Source organism: Pongo abelii, chromosome 5, assembly GCF_028885655.2.
Source record: "Pongo abelii isolate AG06213 chromosome 5, NHGRI_mPonAbe1-v2.0_pri, whole genome shotgun sequence".
NCBI classification, from domain to species: domain Eukaryota; kingdom Metazoa; phylum Chordata; class Mammalia; order Primates; family Hominidae; genus Pongo; species Pongo abelii.
In genome coordinates, this window is record NC_071990.2 from 109,012,288 (window position 1) to 109,033,437 (window position 21,150).

The window sequence follows — 21,150 nt, forward strand, 5'->3', positions numbered from 1 at the left end:
GAATGTTAGCCAGATCTAAAGTCTTCAAACCTGTTTGCCTGCTTACCACATAGTATCCAACAGTTTCTCAACCCTTGTCTCCTTCCCTCCTTCCTCCCTCTACTAGACCCCAGTGTCAATTGTTGCCATCATTATGTCCATGTGTGCCCAATGTTTAGCTCCCACTTATAAGTGAGAACATGCAGTATTTGGTTTTCTGTTTCTGCATTAATTCACTTAGAATAATACCCTCCAGCTGCATTTATATGCTATAAAGGACATTATTTCATTCTTTTTAATGGCTGTGTAGTATTCTACAGTGTATATGTACCATATATATATATATTTTTTTTTTTGAGACAGAGTTTTGCTCTTGTTGCCCAGGCTGGAATGCAATGGCGCAATCTCAGCTTATTGCAACCTCCACCTCCCGGGTTCAAGTGATTCTCCTGCCTCAGCCTCTCAAGTAGCTGCGATTACAGGCATGTGCCACCACACCCAGCTGGCTAATTTTGAATTTTTAGTAGAGATGGGGTTTCTCCATGTTGGTCAGGCTGGTCTCGAACTCCTCAGGTGATCCACCTGCCTCGGCCTCCCAAAGTGCTGGGATTACAGGCATGAGCCACCACGCCCGGCCACTACATTTTCTTTATCCAGTCCACTATTGATAGACACCTGGGTTGGTACCATGTCTTTGTTATTGTGAGCAGTGCTGCAATGAACATGGGTGCACGTCTTTTTGGTAGAACAATTTATTTTCTTTTAGATGTACACTCAGTAATGGGATTGCTGGGTCAAATCACAATTCTCAGTTCTTTGAGAAATCTGCAAACTGCTTTCCACAGTGGCTGAACTAGTTTACATTCCCACCAGCAGCGTATAAGTGTTTCCTTTTCCCCGCAGCCTCCCTAGCATCTCTTTTTTGACTTTTTTATAATAGCCATTCTGACTGGTATGAGATGATCTCTCACTGTGGTTTTGATTTGCATTTATCTGATTAGTGATGTTGAGCATTTTTCATGTTTCTTGGCCACTTAAAAAAAAAAAAACATTTCTTCTTTTAAGAAATGTTCATGACTTTTGCCCACTTTTTAATGGGGATATTTTTTGCTTGTTGAGTTTTTTAAGTTCCTTATACATTCTGGATATTAGACCTTTGTTGGATGCATAATTTGTAAATATTTTCTCTTATTCTGTAGGTTGTCTGTTTACTCTGTTGATAGTTTCTTTTGCTGTGCAGAATCTTTTAGTTTAATTAGATCCATTTGCAATTCTTGCTTTTGCTGCAACTGTAAAGCTGATATTTTAAAATAATTCCATCTCTTTTAAATGCATCCAAAGAAAGCTAAAAACCACAGCAATTTCATACCCATCATCATCCATTTACAAAAATTTATGAAAAGTCCTTCATTCTACTTCTCCCACATAATATTATCCTAATTTAATATATTTCATCCTGGTGAGTTAATTTTTTTTCTTTTTTTGAGACAGGGTCTTGCTCTGTCACCAGGCTAGATAGACGACAGTGGTGCCATCACGGTTCACTGCATCCTCAACCTTCCAGGCTCAAGTGATCCTCTCACCTCAGCCTCTGGAGTAGTTGGGACTACAGGAAGATGCCACTATGCCTGGCTAATTTTTTTTCATAGAGACAAGGAGGTCTATGTTGCCCAGGCTGGTTTCAAACTCCTGGGCTCAAGCAATCCTCCCTCCGCAGCCTCCCAAAGTGCTAGGATTACAGGTGTGAGACACCACATCTGGCCCCAGTAAGTCACTTCTCTTTTTTTTTTTTTTTTTAGATGGAGTCTCACTCTGTCGCCCAGGCTGGAGTGCAATGGCGTGATCTCAGCTCACTGCAACCTCCACCTCCCAGGTTCAAGCAATGCCTCAGCCTCCCGAGTAGCTGGGATTACAGGCATGCACCACCACACCCAGCTAATTTTGTATTTTTAGTAGAGATGGGGTTTCCGCCATGTTGGCCAGACTGGTCTCAAACTCCTGACCTCAAGTTCCATCCACCTTGGCCTCCCAAAGTGCTGGGATTACAGGCATGAGCCACCGCCCGGCTAGTCCCAGTAAATCATTTCTTATAATACCGAAATATGCTTCTTATTTTTTTGATTCCCTGTGACTATAAAGTCTTTCCCAATTTTTTTGTTTTGAAAATATTCAAGTCATCATAAAAGTTGAAAGAATATTACAATGGCCGGGCACAGTAGCTCACGCCTTTAATCTCAGCACTTCAGGAGGCTGAGGCAGGAGGATCACTTGAGCTCAGGGGTGTAAGTCTAGCGTGGGCAACACAGGGAGACCTTGTCCCTACAAAAACTTTAAAAATTACCTGGGAGTGGTGGTACACGCCTACAGTCCCAGCTACTCAGGAGGCTGAGGCAGGAGGCTCACCGGAGCCCAGCAGTTCAAGGCTGTAGTGAGCCATGATCACATCACTGCAGTTCAGCCTGGCAATGGCGCAAGACAGTGTCCCAAAGAAAAAAAACAACTAAAACTTATTTTTGAAAACAAAAAGTACACTTCTGCCAGTATGGCTCAATCTTTTCCAAAACAGCTTTACCTTCTACTTCAAGTGTATTTTGTCAAAACCTAAAGCTGCAGATTAGCTTATTCGATGTATAGAAAACATATACCATGTAACCTAATTGGCAAAGGCAGTTTTCATTATTAAACTAACCAACCAAATTGAACTGTCAAAAAAAGGCTCATGCCTGTAATCCCAGCACTTTGGGAGGCCGAGGCAGATGGATCACGTGAGGTCAAGAGTTCGAGACCAGCCTGGCCAACATGGCAAAACCCCATCTCTACTAAAAATACAAAAATTAGCCAGGTATGGGTGGTGAGCACCTGTTACTGGGGAGGCTGAAGCAGGAGAACCGCTTGAACCTAGGAGGCAGAGGCTGCAGTGAGCCAAGATCACGCCACTGCACTCCAGCCCGGATGAAAGTACGAGATTGTCTCAAAAACTAAAAAATAGTTAAAAATAAAAATAATTTTAAAAAAATTTTTTTTAAAAATAATCTTTCCTTTAATCGTGGTTTGTTTCCCAGAATGTTTCAGAATATGAAAGGCATGAAAATAACTTGGAAGTGAAAAATTGGGAAACACTGCTCTAGATGACCAAAAATAAAAGTCATCCAGTAATCTTAACCATTATGCTCTTAACTTCAATCTGAATAGTTAGCCATGATGTCTCATTCCCAAGGCCAGTTCAGAACCATTTGGATTTGGAATATAGGCTTCATAAGATTACATATTGTTCACCATCACCACCACCCAGGATACACAATCACAGATTACCTAAATCAGAAGGATTACAGAAACGTCGGTCCTACTTACACCTATCCACTACACATACTCTGGCAATGGAGGAGGGAACCTAGAAGGCAACTGAAAATGTTCTTGAACTAAAAAAAAAAAAAACAAACACTGGATCACAGCAGAATCACCCCTCTACCACCAAAGTTCACAATTCTCAGGAATGCCTCAACAATCTAAGTGCAAACCAATACAAACCAAGTAGTTCAAATAAATCAAGAGCTTTGTCTTCTTTAAGCGGGTACTTGACAGCAGCATACAATTATATCATATACTATCTCTTTTTCTTTTCCTTTTATGGTACTGAAATAAGTACTACAGAGCAGGGCTTTTCAAAATCAGCACTACTGACATTTTGGACTATACAATTCTTATAATTCAATGTTTCTGTGCATTTTAGGATGTTTAGCAGCATCATGATCTCTACCCACTAGATGCCAGGAACAGCTCCCCAGTGGAGACCAAAAAAATCTTCAGAAATTCACAAACGTCCTCTGGGACACAAAATTGCCCCCGATTTAAAGTGCATGCACACATACACACACACACAGGCACACACACACAGCTACAGAGGGTACATGAAAAGCAAGTTAAACGATATGACCTACATATCAGGAACACGGGGAAAAGACAGGAAAGGTTGGCAGAATGGATGAAAAGGCAACAATTGTCTTTTCCCATTCCCTTAAAAGTACTCTTAAAAAAAAAAAAAAAAGAGATAGACTCGCTGCAGTATCTTTGAGTACTTACCTGGGAGGAGGGGAGGGAAGAAGGGAGAGGAGGACCTGGGAAGCTTCATTATTAATTTACTAACCACCCTGTTAGCTCTGTCCTCCTATTTTTCTTTTAATCTTAATCTTATAGTGATAATCCATAGCCTAAGTAAAAGGTTAACCAAAAACAGGTAAAACAAAGAGAAAATGGAAGAGAAACTCAAGTACTAGGAAAGTAAATAAATGCTAGCTAAGAAGGAAAGGCAACTTAACACACAAGGATGTATGTCCCACCAGAACTTTAAACACCACATATCCCAAAGTAATAACAATTCATTGAGCTGAAAGGGCCTCTGGAGATAAGTGCAGAGTGTGTCTTGCTCAAGATCGCAATGCTAGCCAGAGGTTGTTTTAATAAGATTTTGGGTGTTAATACAAATTCATAAAGAAAATTTGAGCCTGGGCAACATAGCAAGACCTCATCACTACAAAAAAAATTAAAAATTATCCGGGTGTGGTGGCACACCCACCCATAGTCCAGCTACCCACACACACCCATAGTCCAGCTACATAGTCCTACTAAAGTTAGAAGCTTCCTCAAGAAGGCAGAGGAATCAGCTCCTTGAGCCCAGGAGATCCAGGCTGCAATGAGCCATGACTGTGCCACTATCCACAGCCTTAGGAAACAGAGTGAGACCCTGTCTCAAAAAAAAAAAAAAAGGAAGGAGGAAAAAGAAAATTTGGCATACAGTGGAAGAAAAAAATCCACCAATCCAACACCCAGATAGTAATCATTAATACCACTGTAGTATATTTCCTTTTTAGTTCTATTTAGGAAAATATCTGGAAAAGGCAAAGGAGACAGGAGAGTTGGCGAGGTTGAAGGTACACCCTCAGAAGAGAAACAGCTCTGTGAAGAAGGAAGCTCCAGCAACTGACTTCCCAAGGAATGAGCTTCACTCAGAGGGCTGCCCTGCTGCTTCAATCAGGGCCTGTAAGGGCCCTTTTGCAGTGTTGACGATACCTGGTGCTTATCCCCACTGCAGCAGCTGCCCAAGTGAGCTTCTCAAAGAGAAAAATGGGACACATAAAAGCCCACTTAAGGATAGCATTTCTATGATGTATCAGTGTACAAATTGAAAGAGACAAAAATAAAAAGCTGAAGTTTGTGTTAAGGTCGCATTAGCAGTAATTTTTAATTTTTAAAATTTCTAAACATTTCCCTGTGTTTAGATCATTATAAACATCACTTAATGACTACTAATAACCAAATGAATAAAGATACCACAATATACCTACCATTCTATAATTAGACATATAAAATGTTTCTAATTTCTTGGTATTATGGATCTCTTTGGTCCTGTAAGTATTCAGAACACTCCTTAGAACACAGCTCCAGAAGTATAATTCCTAGGTTTAAGAGCTTTAACACTTTTATAACTCCTTTCTAAAAAAGCCAGTAGGACTATACATTCTTTTCAGCAGTTTCCCCGTTGGCACCACCATTCTTCAGCAGCCAGTATTAAAGCCAGTTTTGATTCCTCTGTACTGAAGTTCAAGGGCAGAGACTGTATCTTACCCACAGTGCTCAGCCCTCCTCTTTCCAGTTGCCTGGAATAGAGGAGGCACTATATAAATATTTCTTGAGAATGATGAACTCCTTTATTTAACAAATATTTGGTGAATATCCACTATGTACCCGGACTTTTCTGGACACTGAGGATATAGAAAAAAACAAAACAAAAAGCCCTGCTCTCAAAGACCATAGCAATAAACAAAGTAAATTATATAGTATAGTTAACCCTTGAACAACGTTGGGGTTAGGGGCCCTGTCCCCACCCCCTGCACAGTCACAAATCTGCATATAACTTTTGGCTCCCCCAAAACTTAACTACTAATAGCCTACTGTTGACTGGAAGCCTTGTGGATAACACAAACAGTTGATTAACACATATTTTGTGTTATGTATTATATACTGTATGCTTACAATAAAGTAAGCTAGAAAAAAGACAATGTTAAGAAAATCATAAGGAAGAGAAAATACATTTACAGTACTGTTATTAATACCTTAAGTTTATGTCATCTGTTTACAAGTTGCAGACCTCAATCTACAGTATATATCAAGCAATTCAACTTTTTCTGGTATTATCATGACTTTTTTCTTCTTCGGAACACTTAAAGCATCACTAGTGGCACTCTGTATGAGTCCCATAGTGTTGCAAGGTTTATGGTATCACACTAAATACAAAGAAAAATACAAGAGAACCTCAAGAGATCACTTTTTATGGTGATATGGAATTTACTGAAGGGACAAACTGCTCACGCAGAGATGATTAGCGTCACACAATGTTTTAAGCAGATACTTGCAACACTTGAGCTCACTGCAATAGCAAAGAAGATGGCTATAAAATTATTACAGTAGTATACACTAGTTAACTTTATGCAGTTATGATTTAATACTACATTTCTCTCAACTGCAAATGGCTCCATGTCCTGTCTATAGTGTTTGTGTGCATAAGTTTTGATAAATTTTACCTTTTACAATAGATATGTGTTTCTTTTATGGTAGCAAATGATAAAGCTGACTAATATCTACATATATTTTATGCATTTATAACATACCTTTTTCTTAATTTCTTTTTGATATTTCTAGGCTACAGTTCTTCTGCAAAACTTTTTCAAACTGTTACAAGTCTCCAAAAAGTTTTCCAATATATTTACTGAAAAAAATACACATATAAGTGGACCTACATAGTTCAAACCCATGTTGTTGAAGGGTTCTTTTGAGAGAAAATTAGTGAGGTAGGGGTAAGAAACACTACAAATTTAAAATAGGAAGCTCAGGGAAGATGGCATCTGAGCAAAGACAACAGAGATGAGGGAAGAGGTAATGTGACTATCTAGAGGAAAAGTATTCCAGGCAAAGGGAGCAGCAACAGTAAAGGACTGAAAGAGTGTGTTTCACTGTGTTCAAAAGTGCAGTGAAGCAGGTATGGCTGGAATGGAAACAGCAAAGTGATCAAAGATACCATGAAGGACTTTACAGGATACTCTCTAAGACTTGAGCTTCCAGTCAGATTGAGACAGATCCCTGAAGAGTTCTGAGCAGAATTGTATGAGCTGACTTCTGTTATAAAGGATCCTTGCTAATATTTTGAGAAAAGACTACACTCAGCCAGGGTAGAAACAGACCAGTTAGGAAGCTAATGATAATCTAGGCAATAAACCAGGACAGTGGTGTTGGTGGAGTGATGAGCAATGGTCGGACACGATGTATTTCAAAGGTAGAGCCAAAAGAACATACTAGTAGTCTGAAAGTAGAGTATGAGAAAGAGATGAATCAAGAGTAACTTCTAAATCCAGTCCACCAGAGCTTAAAGGTAAAAATGTAAATAAAAAATAATGACTCCTAAGACTTCTTTCCTGAACAGCTGAAAAGACAGTTGTGATTAACTGAGATAAAGGTTATGGGTCAAGAAGGTTGGAGGGGAGGGGAAGAAAGTAATCCTGTCAATTTTGTGCATATTCATAGAAAGATCTCTATTAGATATCCAAGTGGAAATGTGGGTTAAGCACTTATACACACAAGTCTGGAGTCTGAGGAAAGAAGTTCAGACTGGGCTAGGTACAGTGGCTCATGCCTGTAATCCCAGCACTTTGGGAGGCCAAGATGGGCGCATCACTTGAGATCAGGAGTTCAAGACTAGCCTGGCCAACATGGTGAAAACCGTCTCTACTAAAAATACAAAAATTAGCTGCAGGTGGTGGTGTATGCCTGTAATCCCAAGCACTCAGGAGGCTGAGGCAGGAGAATCACTTAAACCTGGGAAGTGGTGGTTGCAGTGAGCTGAGATCACACCACTGCATTCCAACCTAGATCAGAGTAAAACTCTTGTCTCCAAAAAAAAAAAAAAAGAAAGAAGTCTAGCCTGGAAATAGAAATTTGGGAGTCTGCGCATTTGTCTAATCCTAATCCTGTCACCCCACCTGGGTTACAAATTCTACCAAAATAAGACTATGTTTATACTGCATTCATCATTGTATCATCTGCTGTACCTGTACGGTCAAACAGTGAATGCTTAATCAGTAACTACTAAAACTAAACAAAAATCTAAAGCAAAAAAAGAGTTGGAATCTACACGAGAAAACTCCTACTGACATAAACACAATTCCAAAATGTAAAGAATTTCTTTTTTTTTTTTTCTTTTGAGACAGAGTCTCACTCTGTCGCCCAGGCTGGAGTGCAATGGTGCGATCTTAGCTCACTGCAACCTCTGCCTCCTGAGTTCAAGCGATTCTCCTACCTCAGCCTCCCGAGCAGCTGGGACTAAAGGCGCACACCACTACGCCCAGCTAATTTTTGTATTTTTAGTAGATAGGGGGCTCACCATGTTGGCCAGGATGGTCTCGATCTCTTGACTTCGTGATCCACCCGCCTCGGCCTCCCAAAGTGCTGGGATTACAGGCGTGAGCCACCCTGCCCGGCCAAGAATGTCTTTTTAAAAGAATGAACAGCAATGCCTTTCAAAGAAACAATGTGATGGTGAAATAGTGTAACAACATTTGTCATCAATAAAGTCTGGTAATAACAGGAAAACATTTTTAAAAGGAAGTCTAAGCAATTTATGAATACATTTGTAATCACCTTCTTTATGTCTGAATAAAAAGTATGATTAAGGGAACAGGCATCTAAGAAAAGAAAATAAGCCTATCTTTCTCAGGTCCTCCCAAGATCAAGCAGATATGCAACGTGACCTTTAAATAAAAGCAATTTTACATAATGCAGGCGGTTTTTTCCTGTTTTTTTGTTTTTTAATTTATTTATTTATTTTTTTTTTTTTTTGAGACAGAGTCTTGCTCTGTCGCCCAGGCTGGAGTGCAGTGGCGCGATCTCAGCTCACTGCCAACGCTGCCTCCCAGATTCAACCCATTCTGCCTCAGCCTCCCGAGTAGCTGGGACTACAAGCGCATACCACCATGCCCAGGTAATTTTTGTATTTTTAGTAGAGACGGGGTTTCACCATATTGGCCAGGCTGGTCTCGAACTCCTGACCTCATGATCCGCCTGCCTTGGCCTCCCAAAGTGCTGGAATTACAAGCATAAGCCACTGCGCCTGGCCTATTTTTTATTTTTTTAGACAAAAGTCTCACTCTGTTGCCTGGGCCAGAGTGCAGTGGCACAATCTCTGCTCACTGCATCCTCCACCTCCCGGGTTCAAGCAATTCTCCTGCCTCAGCCTCTCAAGTAGCTGGGATTACAGATATTTTTAGTAGAGATGGAGTTTCACCATGTTGGCCAGGCTGGTCTCAAACTCCTTACCTCAAACAATCTGCCCGCCTCGGCCGTGAGCCACCACACCCGGCTAACATAATGCAGTTATTAATCTAATGTTTGTCACCACATCTATAAAACCTTCATGTTGTCCTGTAATTCCTACTGCCAAGTTCCCAACTGCTTTCCTCTGTATAGGACTTAAGTGTGTATATGCTGCATGTCTGATACACCCCTCTGTCAGGATAGAACAAAGAAGGAATGACTTTTTAAAACAATTTAAAGTTTTATCAGATCACTAATATTCCTTCAAGAGCTAAAGCCTGAGAAAACTGTAAGCTCTACACATTGGGAGGCTGAGGCGGGCGGATCATCTGAGGTCAGGAGTTCAAGACCAGCCTGGCCAACATGGAGAAACCCCGTCTCTACTAAAAATACAAAAATTAGCCAGGTGTGGTGGTGGGCTCCTGTAATCTCAGCTACTCAGGAGGCTGAAGCAGGAGAATCACTTGAACCCGGGAGGCAGAGGTTGCAGTGAGCTGAGATCATGCCACTGCACTCCAGCCTGGGCAACAGGGCAAGACTCCGTCTCAAAACAAACATCGACCATAAGCTCTAAATATGAACATTAAGACATATCCCTTTGAATACAAAGCTGATACAAGCTAGTTTTTTCTAATGTTAAAAAACACAGCCTTGGTGACATGGTGAAACCCTATCTCTACAAAAATTAGAAAAACTAGCTGGGTATGATGGCGCACCTGTAGTCCCAGCTACTTGGAGGCCGTGGTGGGAGGATCACTTGAGCCTGGGAGACAGAGGTTGCAGTGAGCCAAGACTGTGCTACTGCACTCCAGCCTGGGTGACAGAGTGAGACCCTGTCTCAAAAACAAAACAAAACAAAACAAAAAACAAAAACAGTCACTATCAGACAAGAAGTTATTGTCAAAAAAAGAACAAAAAAACCAAACCACTCAACAGGAGACTGAGATAACCCATTCTGCTGTAATTACAACTCTATAGAGAGTGACGGTGTGCACGTGTAGTTCTAGCTACTCGGGAGGCTGAGGCAGGAGGATGGTTCAGCCCAGGAGATTGAGGTTGCAGTGGAGCAGTGATGGTGCCACTGCACTCCAACCTGGGTAACAACATGAGATCCAGTCTCAAAAAAAAATTCATCCCCATTCTTTTCCCTGCACTTAATCCCCAAACTGATCATTGGGCCAATCACCAAAAGCTTTCAAGAGGACAAGAAATAAGTAATCCTGGAAATGAGTGAAAATTCAAAATCTGCACTCCACTCTCATTCTCTCCTCAGTACTTACATTCAATAAACAGTCCAAGCTTTCTTAGAATTCTCTTTCTAATCTGACCACCTGTCACTGGAAAGAGCCTCTGAAATGGACACCCCCTCCATCTAGTTTCCCACCCAGCCATCACCAACCTCTCCCTCCACCCACCAAACCATTCTCCACACAATACTTCACAAAAGCCAAACTGACCATGTTTTATTACCATACTTTAAAATCTCCATTGTTTACCAAATAACTTACAAGATAAAGTATAACCCTCTTAAAATACATGACGTGGTCGTAAGTGCCAATCACATTCAAATCTTTACCATTTACTAAACACCTCCATGCTTTTGCATATACTTTCCCCTATATATGGAATGCCCTTCTCCCACTCACCTTTTAAGACCTATCTCGTGTCACCTCCTCTGCATGAAACATTTCCCCAAATCCCAAAATATAATTATTTACTCCTTCCTATGTGCTCCCAAAGCACTTTCCAGTAGCCATTTTAACACATATCATAATGTGTTATATTTACTTAATTACAGGAGGCAGCAGAGAGTAGTGGCTAACAAGAGATGCTCTGGCATAAGACAGAGTTGAGTCCAACAAACAATCTTCCACCTGGTAGCTATACGACTTTAGGAAAGTTGGTAACCTCCTCTAGGACGCAGTTTTCTCATGAATAAAATGAGATAATACATGAATCTAGCTCAAAGTGCTACCGTGAGTGCATTCCGCACTACCCACCTTCAGGCTAGCACTCACTCACTGAACAGCAGCAGAGCTGAGTCTAGATGTAACTCTGGAGTCTACTGAAGGCTTGCAACTTTCAGGGAAAGGCTTGGAGGATAAATTACGAAGGCTTTTGGTCAATTTTAGTTCCTTGGTTTGTACCTCCATGTTGGGGCTCAGTGATACCCAAAATATGGCATTTTGACACGCTGAATGAAGAAGCCTCAAGGTCTCTCTGACCTTCCTCCCTGCCCTCCTGATGCCCCCCACCACATCCCAAAGCCTTCATCTGCCTAAGATCCAGACCCACCAAAACGAACAACTGCTTTTCTTCTCCTCCCGTAGGACCAAGAAGGTAACCACACCTAAACAGACCCTTCACAAGATAATGTACAAGTTAATCTCTGTTCTCTGATCCATTATCCCTAGCAATCCTATCAACAGAATTCCTCTTCTCCCCCTTCCCATAACCTGTTTCACCAGGATGGTATATAAGCTTCTGAACTACACTGGGATGCGGGGAATCACTTTGTGGTTCGCCCCGTGTACACATTAAATACATGTGTATGTCTTTCCTCCAATTAATCTGCCTTGTCTGAGTTCATTTTTCAGCAAATCTTCAGTGGGCAAAAGGGAAGTTTCCCTTGGCCCCTACATTCACACTTTGTTTTCTAAACAATAAACTAATGCATTTAAAAGAATTATTAGTTTATGCTTTGGGGCACACAATGTATAAAGATGTAATTAGGGGAAATCAAATACTGAAAGAGGTGGGAATGGAGCTATAAAGGAGCAGAGTTTTTATATGTCAAAGTTAAGCTGCTATAAATTGAAATTACAATATTTAGGATGTTTAATGTAATCCCCATGGTAACCACACAAAAAGTAACTACAGAATATACTCAAAAGAAAATGAGATGTGAGCAGTGGCTCACACATGTAATCCCAGCACTTTGAGAGTCCAAGACACAGATCACTTGAGCCCAGAAGTTTGAGACAAGCTTGAGCAACATGGCAAAACCCAGTCTCTATTTAAAAATAAAATAAAATAAAAATAAGAAAATGCAAAGAAATGTAAACATTTCACTACAAAAAAAAAAAAATCAGCTAAACAAAAAAATAATAATGCAGGAAATAAGGAACCAAAGGATATATGCCTATAGAAAACAGCAAAATGACAGAGGTCCTTCTTTTTACTTTTTGTGTGTGACAGGGTCTCCTTCTGTCATCCAGGTTGGAGTGCAGTGACATGATCATAGCTCACTGCAGCCTCGATCTCCTGGGCTCAAGTGATCCTCCTGCTTCAGCCTCCTGAGTAGCTAGGGACTAACAGTGTGTGCCACCATGCCTGGCTAATTTTTTTTTTTTTATATTGTTTGTAGGAACACGGTCTCATTATGTTGCCCAGGCTGGTTCAAACTCCTGGACTCAAGAGTTCCTCCCACCTCAGCTTCCCAAAGTGCTGGGATTACAGGAATGAAACACTGCACCTGGCCCTCCTTCCTTAACAGTAATTACTTTAAATGTAAATGGTTAAATGTTCCAATCAAAAGACTGGCAGAATGGATTAAAAGCACCTGATCCAACTACGTCCATCTACAAGAGACTCACTTTAGATCCAAAGACACAAACAGATTGAAGGTGAAAGGATGGAAAAAATATTCCATGCAAACAGTAACCAAAAGATAGCAGGGTAGTGACTATAAGACAAAATAGACCTTAAAACAAAAAAGATTACAAGAGATACAAGACATTACATATTAGTAAGAGGTTCAATACAGCAAGAAGATATAACATTTATAAACATTTACGTATCTAATGATCATCAAAATGTACAATGCAAAAACCAACAGAACTGAAGAGAAACAGACAGTGCTACAATAATAGTTTCAGACTTCAATACACCCTCCATCCCCAAAAATGGATAGAACAACCAAAAAGAAGGAAATAGAGGACTTAACACAAACCAACTAGATCTAACAGACATATACAACGCTCACTACCCAACAGCAGCAGCACATACATTGTTCTGAAGCGCCATGGGACATTTTGCAGGATAGACTATATGTTAAGCCACAACTTAAGTCTTTTAAAAGATATTTTATTTTAAAAGATAGATATCATACAAAGTATCTTCTCTGACCATAACAGATGAGTATGACCAATACAGATGAGTATACTAAGATACACAGAAGTTAAATCAGTAACCAATACAGATGAGTATACTGAAACACACGGAAGTTTAATAACTTGCCTAAAATTACAGTAAGCTGCAGAGCCACGTTTCAAAACCAGGCATTTTGAAAAAGTAAGATTAAGTAAAAGTTTTGAAAAGGGAAGATCAAGCCCCAAAAGTAAGATCAAGGAGTCAACAAAAACTTTTTTTAAATGATACATTTTATCTCAGTTCAAAAGGAATTCTTTCCATAACCTAAGGAAAGAATAAAAGCATGCTTTTGATTATTTGAAATTCTAATAATTACAAGCAATCAGTTATTTTCTCTTGTCAAATATACCAATGAAAGCCTAATGATATAAAATGTTTAAAGTGATAACTCTTATATTGTAAATCAAAAAAGTAGTAAACAAAATTATGCACTTACAAATAATGGTTGGATTGAAATTCCACATAAACATTAAGAACACTTCTCATTTTAAAAGCACTAGGAAAGACAAACATTAACAATTACCAAGAAAGCACAAAGTAGGCAGTGCACACAAAAGGTCACAGCACAGTATTGTTGGCAATACCAAAGATGGGTAGTGTTAAGGTAATTATGTGCAATTATTTCAAAATGTTAAGGATATCAAATTACATAAGGCTCCAATCATAGCACAACGGTAAATACTCTGGAAGCCATTAATAGACAACTATGATAAATTGATTGTAAACTTGTATCATTGAAGTTGTTTGACAAAAATATCTGGCTTTTAACTCCCAGAACTTTACAGTACTGTTCTGTTAGTGCTTCTTAGCTATGTAAAACAAAAAGGCTAACACATTAGTTTTTTGGATTTTGTTGTTGTTAGCAAACAGCACATAACAAAACAAATACACTACCTCCCAAAATGACAACTACAGCAAAAGACCATTACTAAGGAAGCTCTCCTCCAAGCAGCACTTCTCAAACACAGCTACAATTTAGAATCATATAGGGATCTTTAAAAAATACCAGTACACAACACCCACTCCAGACCAAATAAATCAGAGTATCTGGGGATGGGTACAAGTGTTTTAAAAAGTTCCCGAAGTGGGCCGGGCGCGGTGGCTCAAGCCTGTAATCCCAGCACTTTGGGAGGCAGAGGCGGGCGGATCACAAGGTCAGGAGATAGAGATCATCCTGGCTAACAGGGTGAAACCCCGTCTCTACTAAAAATACAAAAAATTAGCCAGGCGTGGTGGTGGGCGCCTGTGGTCCCAGCTACTCGGGAGGCTGAGGCAAGAGAATGGTGTGAACCCGGGAGGCAGAGCTTGCAGTGAGCTGAGACCGCGCCATTCCACTCCAGCCTGGGTGACAGAGCGAGACTCCATCTCAAAAAAAAAAAAAAAAAAAAAAAGTTCCCGAAGTGATTCTAATGTGTAGCCAGGGTTACGAATCACTATACCAAGGAAATCTAAGCCCTCCGTGTTATTGCATACAGAGCTTTTGTCCTTAATTGTCTGAAGAAGTATTCATTTTATTCAGCCAATTTGCAAACCAAGAGAGTAAAACAAATAGGACCCTTTAACTACTAAAAGGGGTATTAATTATAAGTACACTTAGCTAAACATGTTAGGCAAAAATCAAGGCAAAAGGATTCCATTAATAATGTTTTAGATAACAGGTACGTTCAATTAACATGTCGAATATGCCAGTAAACAATTTCCATTTTTCAAACCGTAGACTTTACAAGCTGTGAAATGGTGCTATGCTTTCTGGTGTATGTATTCAAGAGCCCACTAATTCCAAAACAGCCAGGCTGAAACAACTGTCAACCTTAAAAATTGAAAGTCCCAAATGTGTTGCAGAAAACACACACAAAAAAACCTCAATAAAGATTAGTTAAACTGGGCTGGGCACAGTGGCTCACAGCTGTAATCCCAGCACTTTGGGAGGCCGAGGTGGGCAGATCCTTTGAGGTCAGGAGTTGGAAACCAGCCTGGCCAACATGGTGAAACAGTGTCTCTACTAAAAATACAAAAATTAGCCGGGCATAGTGGCAGGCACCTGTAATCCCAGCTACTTGGGAGGCCGAGATGGGAGAATTGCTTGAATCTGGGAGGTGGAGGTTGCAGTGAGCCAAGATCATGCTATTGCACCGGAGCCTGGGCGACAGAGTGAGACTTCATGCCAAAACAAACAAAAAAAAATTACTTAAACTGAACTTTAAGGTTGTGTAACCGCCAGAGCAAACCTTTTCATGCTTTCATGCACACGCTATCTCTGAAAATACTGTCAGAAGTCTGAAATTCAAACGCATGCCTACATTTTTGTATTTGGCTACTTAACTGTTTCACAGGAAAACTAAATAAACTAAGCCTCAAAAACAAGTATTAAAATATGCTGTTGTGGCCAGGGCACAGTGGCTCACGCCTGTAATCCCAGCACTTTAGGACGCCGAGGCAGGTGGATCAATTGAGGTCAGAAGTTCGAGACCAGCCTGGCCAACATGGTGAAACCCCATCTCTACTAAAAATACAAAAATAAGCCAGGCATGGTGGCTCGCGCCAGTTTTCCTAGCTACTCAGGAGGCTGAGGCACGAGAATCGTTTGAACTCGGGAAGCACAGGTTGCAGTGAGCCGAGATCACGCCACTGCACTTCAGCCTGGGTGACAGAGCGAGGCTCCATCTCAAAAAATAAAAATACTTATATATGCTGTTGTGTTTCCCCAAAACTGTACTACGGGGGTCCTCATCTTTTATTTAAAATCCTTAAGAACAAATGTGCTTCAGAATTCTTCAGATTTTAGAAAGGTAACACAGCGTTTATACTCAAACAGACCCTATAGGGTCTAAAATGCACCAATAACCAAACAAATTAATATTCCAAGACAGAACATAACTATTTCCTAAGTGAGATAAAGATTATTCAGTAGCCTCCTGTACAAGTCGGCAAATTATTTTGCAGCAAACTTCTGAAAAAAGTTCCTTATTCAGAGCTTTGAATGAGGCAGTAATTCAAGATTTCTCTTTCATATTCAAGATACTGCAACTGGGCTGCAGAAAAAAAGTCAGTATGATGAAAACATCCTTTTAATACAACTGTAATTCCACAGAAACAACTCAAGTTATTAGGGTAAATCCAAGAAAAAAGTCCAAGCGGTGCCCAACAATTTTCATAATGATTAGAATAGTATTTAAGTGTTCACCTTAATTTTCATAACATGATTTTGAATAAGAGCAAACAAATACATCAAAATATGCATATTGACTAAGGCAAGCCTGAAGCAGAGAGCCGGATGTAAAACGGGCAAACTGACACCCATAATAGTTCACCTAACTTTCTATCTAGCAGTATGGAAACCACACAGGGCTCTGAAGCTAAGCGACCAATGTTCTAATCCCAGCTCAACCATACAGGAAAATTACTTACATGCTCTACCCCCAGTTTCTTTACCTGTAAATGGAGATAATAATAGAACCTACCTCACTGCATTGCTGGAGTGTGGTGGCACGACCTCGGCTCATTGCAACCTCCACCTCCCGGGTTCAAGCTATTCTCCCTGCCTCAGCCTCCCGGGTAGCTGGGATTACAGGCGTCCGCCACCACTCACAGCTAACTTTTTGTATTTTTGTAGAGACGGGGTTTCGCCATGTTGGCCAGGCTGGTCTTGAACTCCTGACTTTAGGTGATCCGCCCACCTGGGCCTCCCAAAGTGTTGGGATTACAGGCGTGAGCCACCGTACCCAGCCAACCTCACTGCATTTTTAAGAGGATTAAATAAAGTAAAAGTTGAAGTCCATGATTTACAAATAGTATTAATTCCCTCCACCTAAACTACCACCACTTTTTCAAAGACACTTATATGCTGAAGGGGGTCAAGTATGACTTGTTGGCAGGGCGTGGAGGCTCACGCCTGTAGTCCCAGCACTTTGGGAGCCTGAGGAGGGCAGATCACCTGGTGTCAGGAGTTGAAGACCAGCCTGGTCAACATGGTGAAACCCCATCTTTACTAAAAACACGAAAATAAACCAGGCATGGTGGTGCACGCCTGTAATCCCAGCTACTCGGGAAGCTGGGGCAGAACTGCTTGAACCCAGCTGGTGGAGGCTGCAATGAATCAAGATCAAGCCATTGCACTCCACCCCGGGCAACAGAGTGAGACTCTGTCTCAAAAAAAAATAAAAATAAATAAATAAATAAATAGTATGATTCTTCTATGAAATCAGGTGAATTTTATAATATGAAACTCACCATGAAAATATGACTTTCAAATTTCAAAAATCCATCCTGACACAGTGGCTCAAGTCTATAAGCCCAGCTACTCAGGGGGCCGAAGCCGGAGGATGACTTGAAGCGAGTTCAAGACCAGCCTGGTCAAATGAGACTCTCCCCGCTTTAAAAAGAAAAAAAGAAAAACTTTAAAAATCCAATGTAGATTAAAAAATGATGGCTAATTTCTGAAATCAGGGCAGTTTCTCAAAACACTTTTTTTTATGCCTTTGTTCTGCCTGATCAAAACACATTCTGGCCAAACCCACCGACTACTCTCCCAATACCTTTTTGTTTTCTACACTACCAATTGCACACATAATGGCTGTTAGGTGAAAATAAACTACTGAAAAGTGGACCCTTTTAACTTGAAATACAACAACCACAAGAATGGCCTAGGTTTGCAGATAAGAAAAGAAGCTATTACAGCATTAAGACTTCACTTATACACAACCACTGCCCAAAGAACCTACCCAATTTTTTTTTCCTTTTTCAACATCGAGGAAGAACCCACACAATTTAAATGTACTTAGGAAATAAGGCACAACAGTCCAAGACCCAAATTTCATAAACTACCCATTGAGTAAAAAAAGTATTAAGACTAGTAACTTTGGACAGATTTTTGCATCTAATGGATTTTTAAACTTATTGTCAAATGTACAAAATGATGGAATCCTTTGTTACTATTTATCCTAAATTTATTTTAGTTCTATTCCAACTCAAGAACGTTAGTTTCCTGCAGATCACATGGGGCGGGGGGGAAAAAGAACGTTACAGGACACTGAATCCATCTGAAAGTGTAACAAGTTCTGAGCTGATTCAAGGCTTCACTGTTAACAACTTCCCCAAGTAGAGTATATAACCTGGACAACCTAGACCTCCAGCACACCCAATTGAAGAGAAGATATTTAAGCAAGTTAGCACAGCTCTTGTGCAACAGAAAGCTTTCCCTAAGTTGTTAATACTCAAAACCTACTCCTTACTGTTAACACTACCATAAATAACCCATTAGGCCCTCGCAGTTACATCAGCTTTAAGAATATCATCTGCCATATGTCCTAGTAGAGTGCAACAAATGGATGCAAACATTACCCAAACATCAAGTGAAATATGAAAAGAATCTGTTATTCTGTGCTTTAATTCGATGTCGTTTAATGTGAAAAGACTTAGAAACAAAAGCAAATCGACCCACTACCTCAAAATTCCCTGCAAGATTAATTAAACGAGACTTAATCCTTCATACTTGCACTTTTTCCGTCACAAACAGGAAACTCCAAAGAAAAGGAAATAGAAAAAAGCCTATTTTTGCTAAAAGGAATAACGGCATTGCTTCCAACCCCCACAGTGAGTGAACAAATGAAAAAGCAACGGGAGGAAGTGACGGGGGTAGGCGGTGGAGAGCTCAATTGGAGTCCTAAGCATGCCACCCGGCTCAGAGATGCCCTAAAACATCTGTTAAGAGCAGCTGCAACAGGGAAACGGGAGTCGGGGGAGGAGGGCCGCGAAGTGGACGGACTGAAGAGTTGTGCCCGCCCGTTCAGTCTCTTCCTTGGCCAACTCTTTGCTCACCTCCCAAGTCCCCATCCCGCTTCCTCCATAAAGAAAAATCCCCAATAAAAGCAGAGGCAAAGAAGACAAAGAGACAGGAGGAGGCTGCAAGGAGCGTCCACAACAATGGAGAAGATGGAGCGAGCGAAACTCCTGAGGACAATGAAGGGAGGTGGAGAAGCGCCGAGGGAAACGCCGCTGACCCGGGCCCCGCCAGTGGCGGACTCTGGACACAGGCCGGGCCGCACCGTCCCTGTCATCCCGGACGCCGCGGGCTGGGGCCGGGCAAGCGGGCGCCGCAGGGCCTGGGGGCGCTGGCGGGGCCTGCGCGGGTTCGCGGGCAAAGGCCGGCGGGACTCACCGGCATTCTGATCTCGGGGCCAGAGGTAGTATGTCGCCGGGATCACGATGAGCCCCACGAAGGAGGTGAGGAAGTAGAAGAAGGTGTTCCCGCTGTCATCGTACTGGAACTGCTGCCCGGCCATGGCACCCCCTCCTCCGCCTCGCTCTTCTCACCGCCGCCGCCACGACCACGCTCTGCACTCCCGCTCCCAACGCCCCGGCCCGAGTGGCGTAGCTTGGACGCTGCCGCCGCCGCCTCTCCTCCCCGCCCCCACGCCACTCTCACGGACACGCCGCCGCCACCGCTGCTGCTGCCGCCGCCGTCGCCAGCTCTCGCGAGAGGAGATAGTTCCCGCCCCGCTCAGTTTTCCCTCCCACTGCGTGTCCCCAACGCGCTCGCTAAGGGAGACGTGGCGAGCGCAACGGTGGAACTCGGCGAGGTCTCGCCCTTAGCCCCGCCCTAACGTCAAAGCCCCGCCCCCTAACTCCTCCCTAGGGCCCCACCCCTAACACCTCCGCCTTCCTCCACCGCTCAGTTTCCCAGCGCCCCAAGCCGGATTCCGGGCGTTGGCGTGTAGGATCCCAGCGAAGGCTTCCCGCCGGAGCAGCGGTCGCGGGCGGTTCACCTGGCTGTGCAGGGGTCCCAGATATTCAGAGAAGAGCTGAGGCTTAGCCTGTCCTGCCCTCTCGATTAATTGCCGTGGCTGATCACGTTTCCTTGGGTTCTGGATCTCCTCCTCCAGCCCCCATATTTTGGAAACAAGTGTCATTTAGAATAGGGGGTGGGAGGCCGGGCACAGTGGCTCACACCTGTAATCCCAGCACTTTGAGAGGCCGAGGCGGACAGATCATGAGATCAGGAGTTCGAGACCAGCCTGACCAACATGGTGAAACCCACTCTCTACTAGAAATACAAAAATTAGCCGGACGTGGTGGCGCGCGCCTCCGTCTCAAAAAAAAAAAAAAAAAAAAAAAAAATTAGGGGACAGGGAGGTGTGGGTTGCGGGAGGTGTGGGTTGCAGTTGTGTTTTCAAAGCAATGTTTACTATCTGGCCAGGCGCAGTGGCTCATGCCTGTAATCCCAGTACTTTGGGAGACCGGGTGGATCATGAAGTCAGGAGTTCAAGACCAGCCTAACCAACATGGTGAAACCGCGTCTCTACTAAAAATACAAAAACTAGCCGGGTGTGGTGGCACGCACCTGTAATCCCAGCTACTCAGGAGGCTGAGGCAGGAGAATCGCTTGAACCCGGGAGGCGGAGGTTGCAGTGAGACCGGATGGCTCTCCACTGGGCGACAGATTTGAATCTACGCTGTGCCCATCTTGCAGATGAAGATTTCCCCAAGCCGTTACAAATGGTTCCCTACCCATTCCAGAGCTGCTAATTATAACCACCAGCTTCAGGCGGTAGGCTGAGACCTTTATTGTTTTGTGTCATTTAGTCATCAGTAAACCCCATGGAATAAAGCAAAGTATGTCTGCTCTATAAATGAGAAAATTGAGCCCCAGAGAGACTGCCC

General features: G+C 42.1%; 1 protein-coding gene across 2 annotated transcripts in view; it reads right to left on the reverse strand.

Moving 5' to 3' along the window:
• SEC63 (SEC63 homolog, protein translocation regulator) overlaps positions 1-19,844 on the reverse strand; it is an 82,665-nt gene extending 62,821 nt beyond the window's left edge. The window contains exon 1 of one of the 2 annotated variants that reach the window (XM_009242125.4): positions 19,649-19,762. Coding sequence is in view for 1 of the 2 variants with exons in the window: in NM_001133135.1 (NP_001126607.1) it covers positions 19,649-19,772 (124 nt within the window). In the remaining variant the exon portion in view is untranslated. 2 annotated transcript variants of the gene reach the window in all.
• Between the last annotated feature and the right edge of the window lie 1,306 nt (positions 19,845-21,150).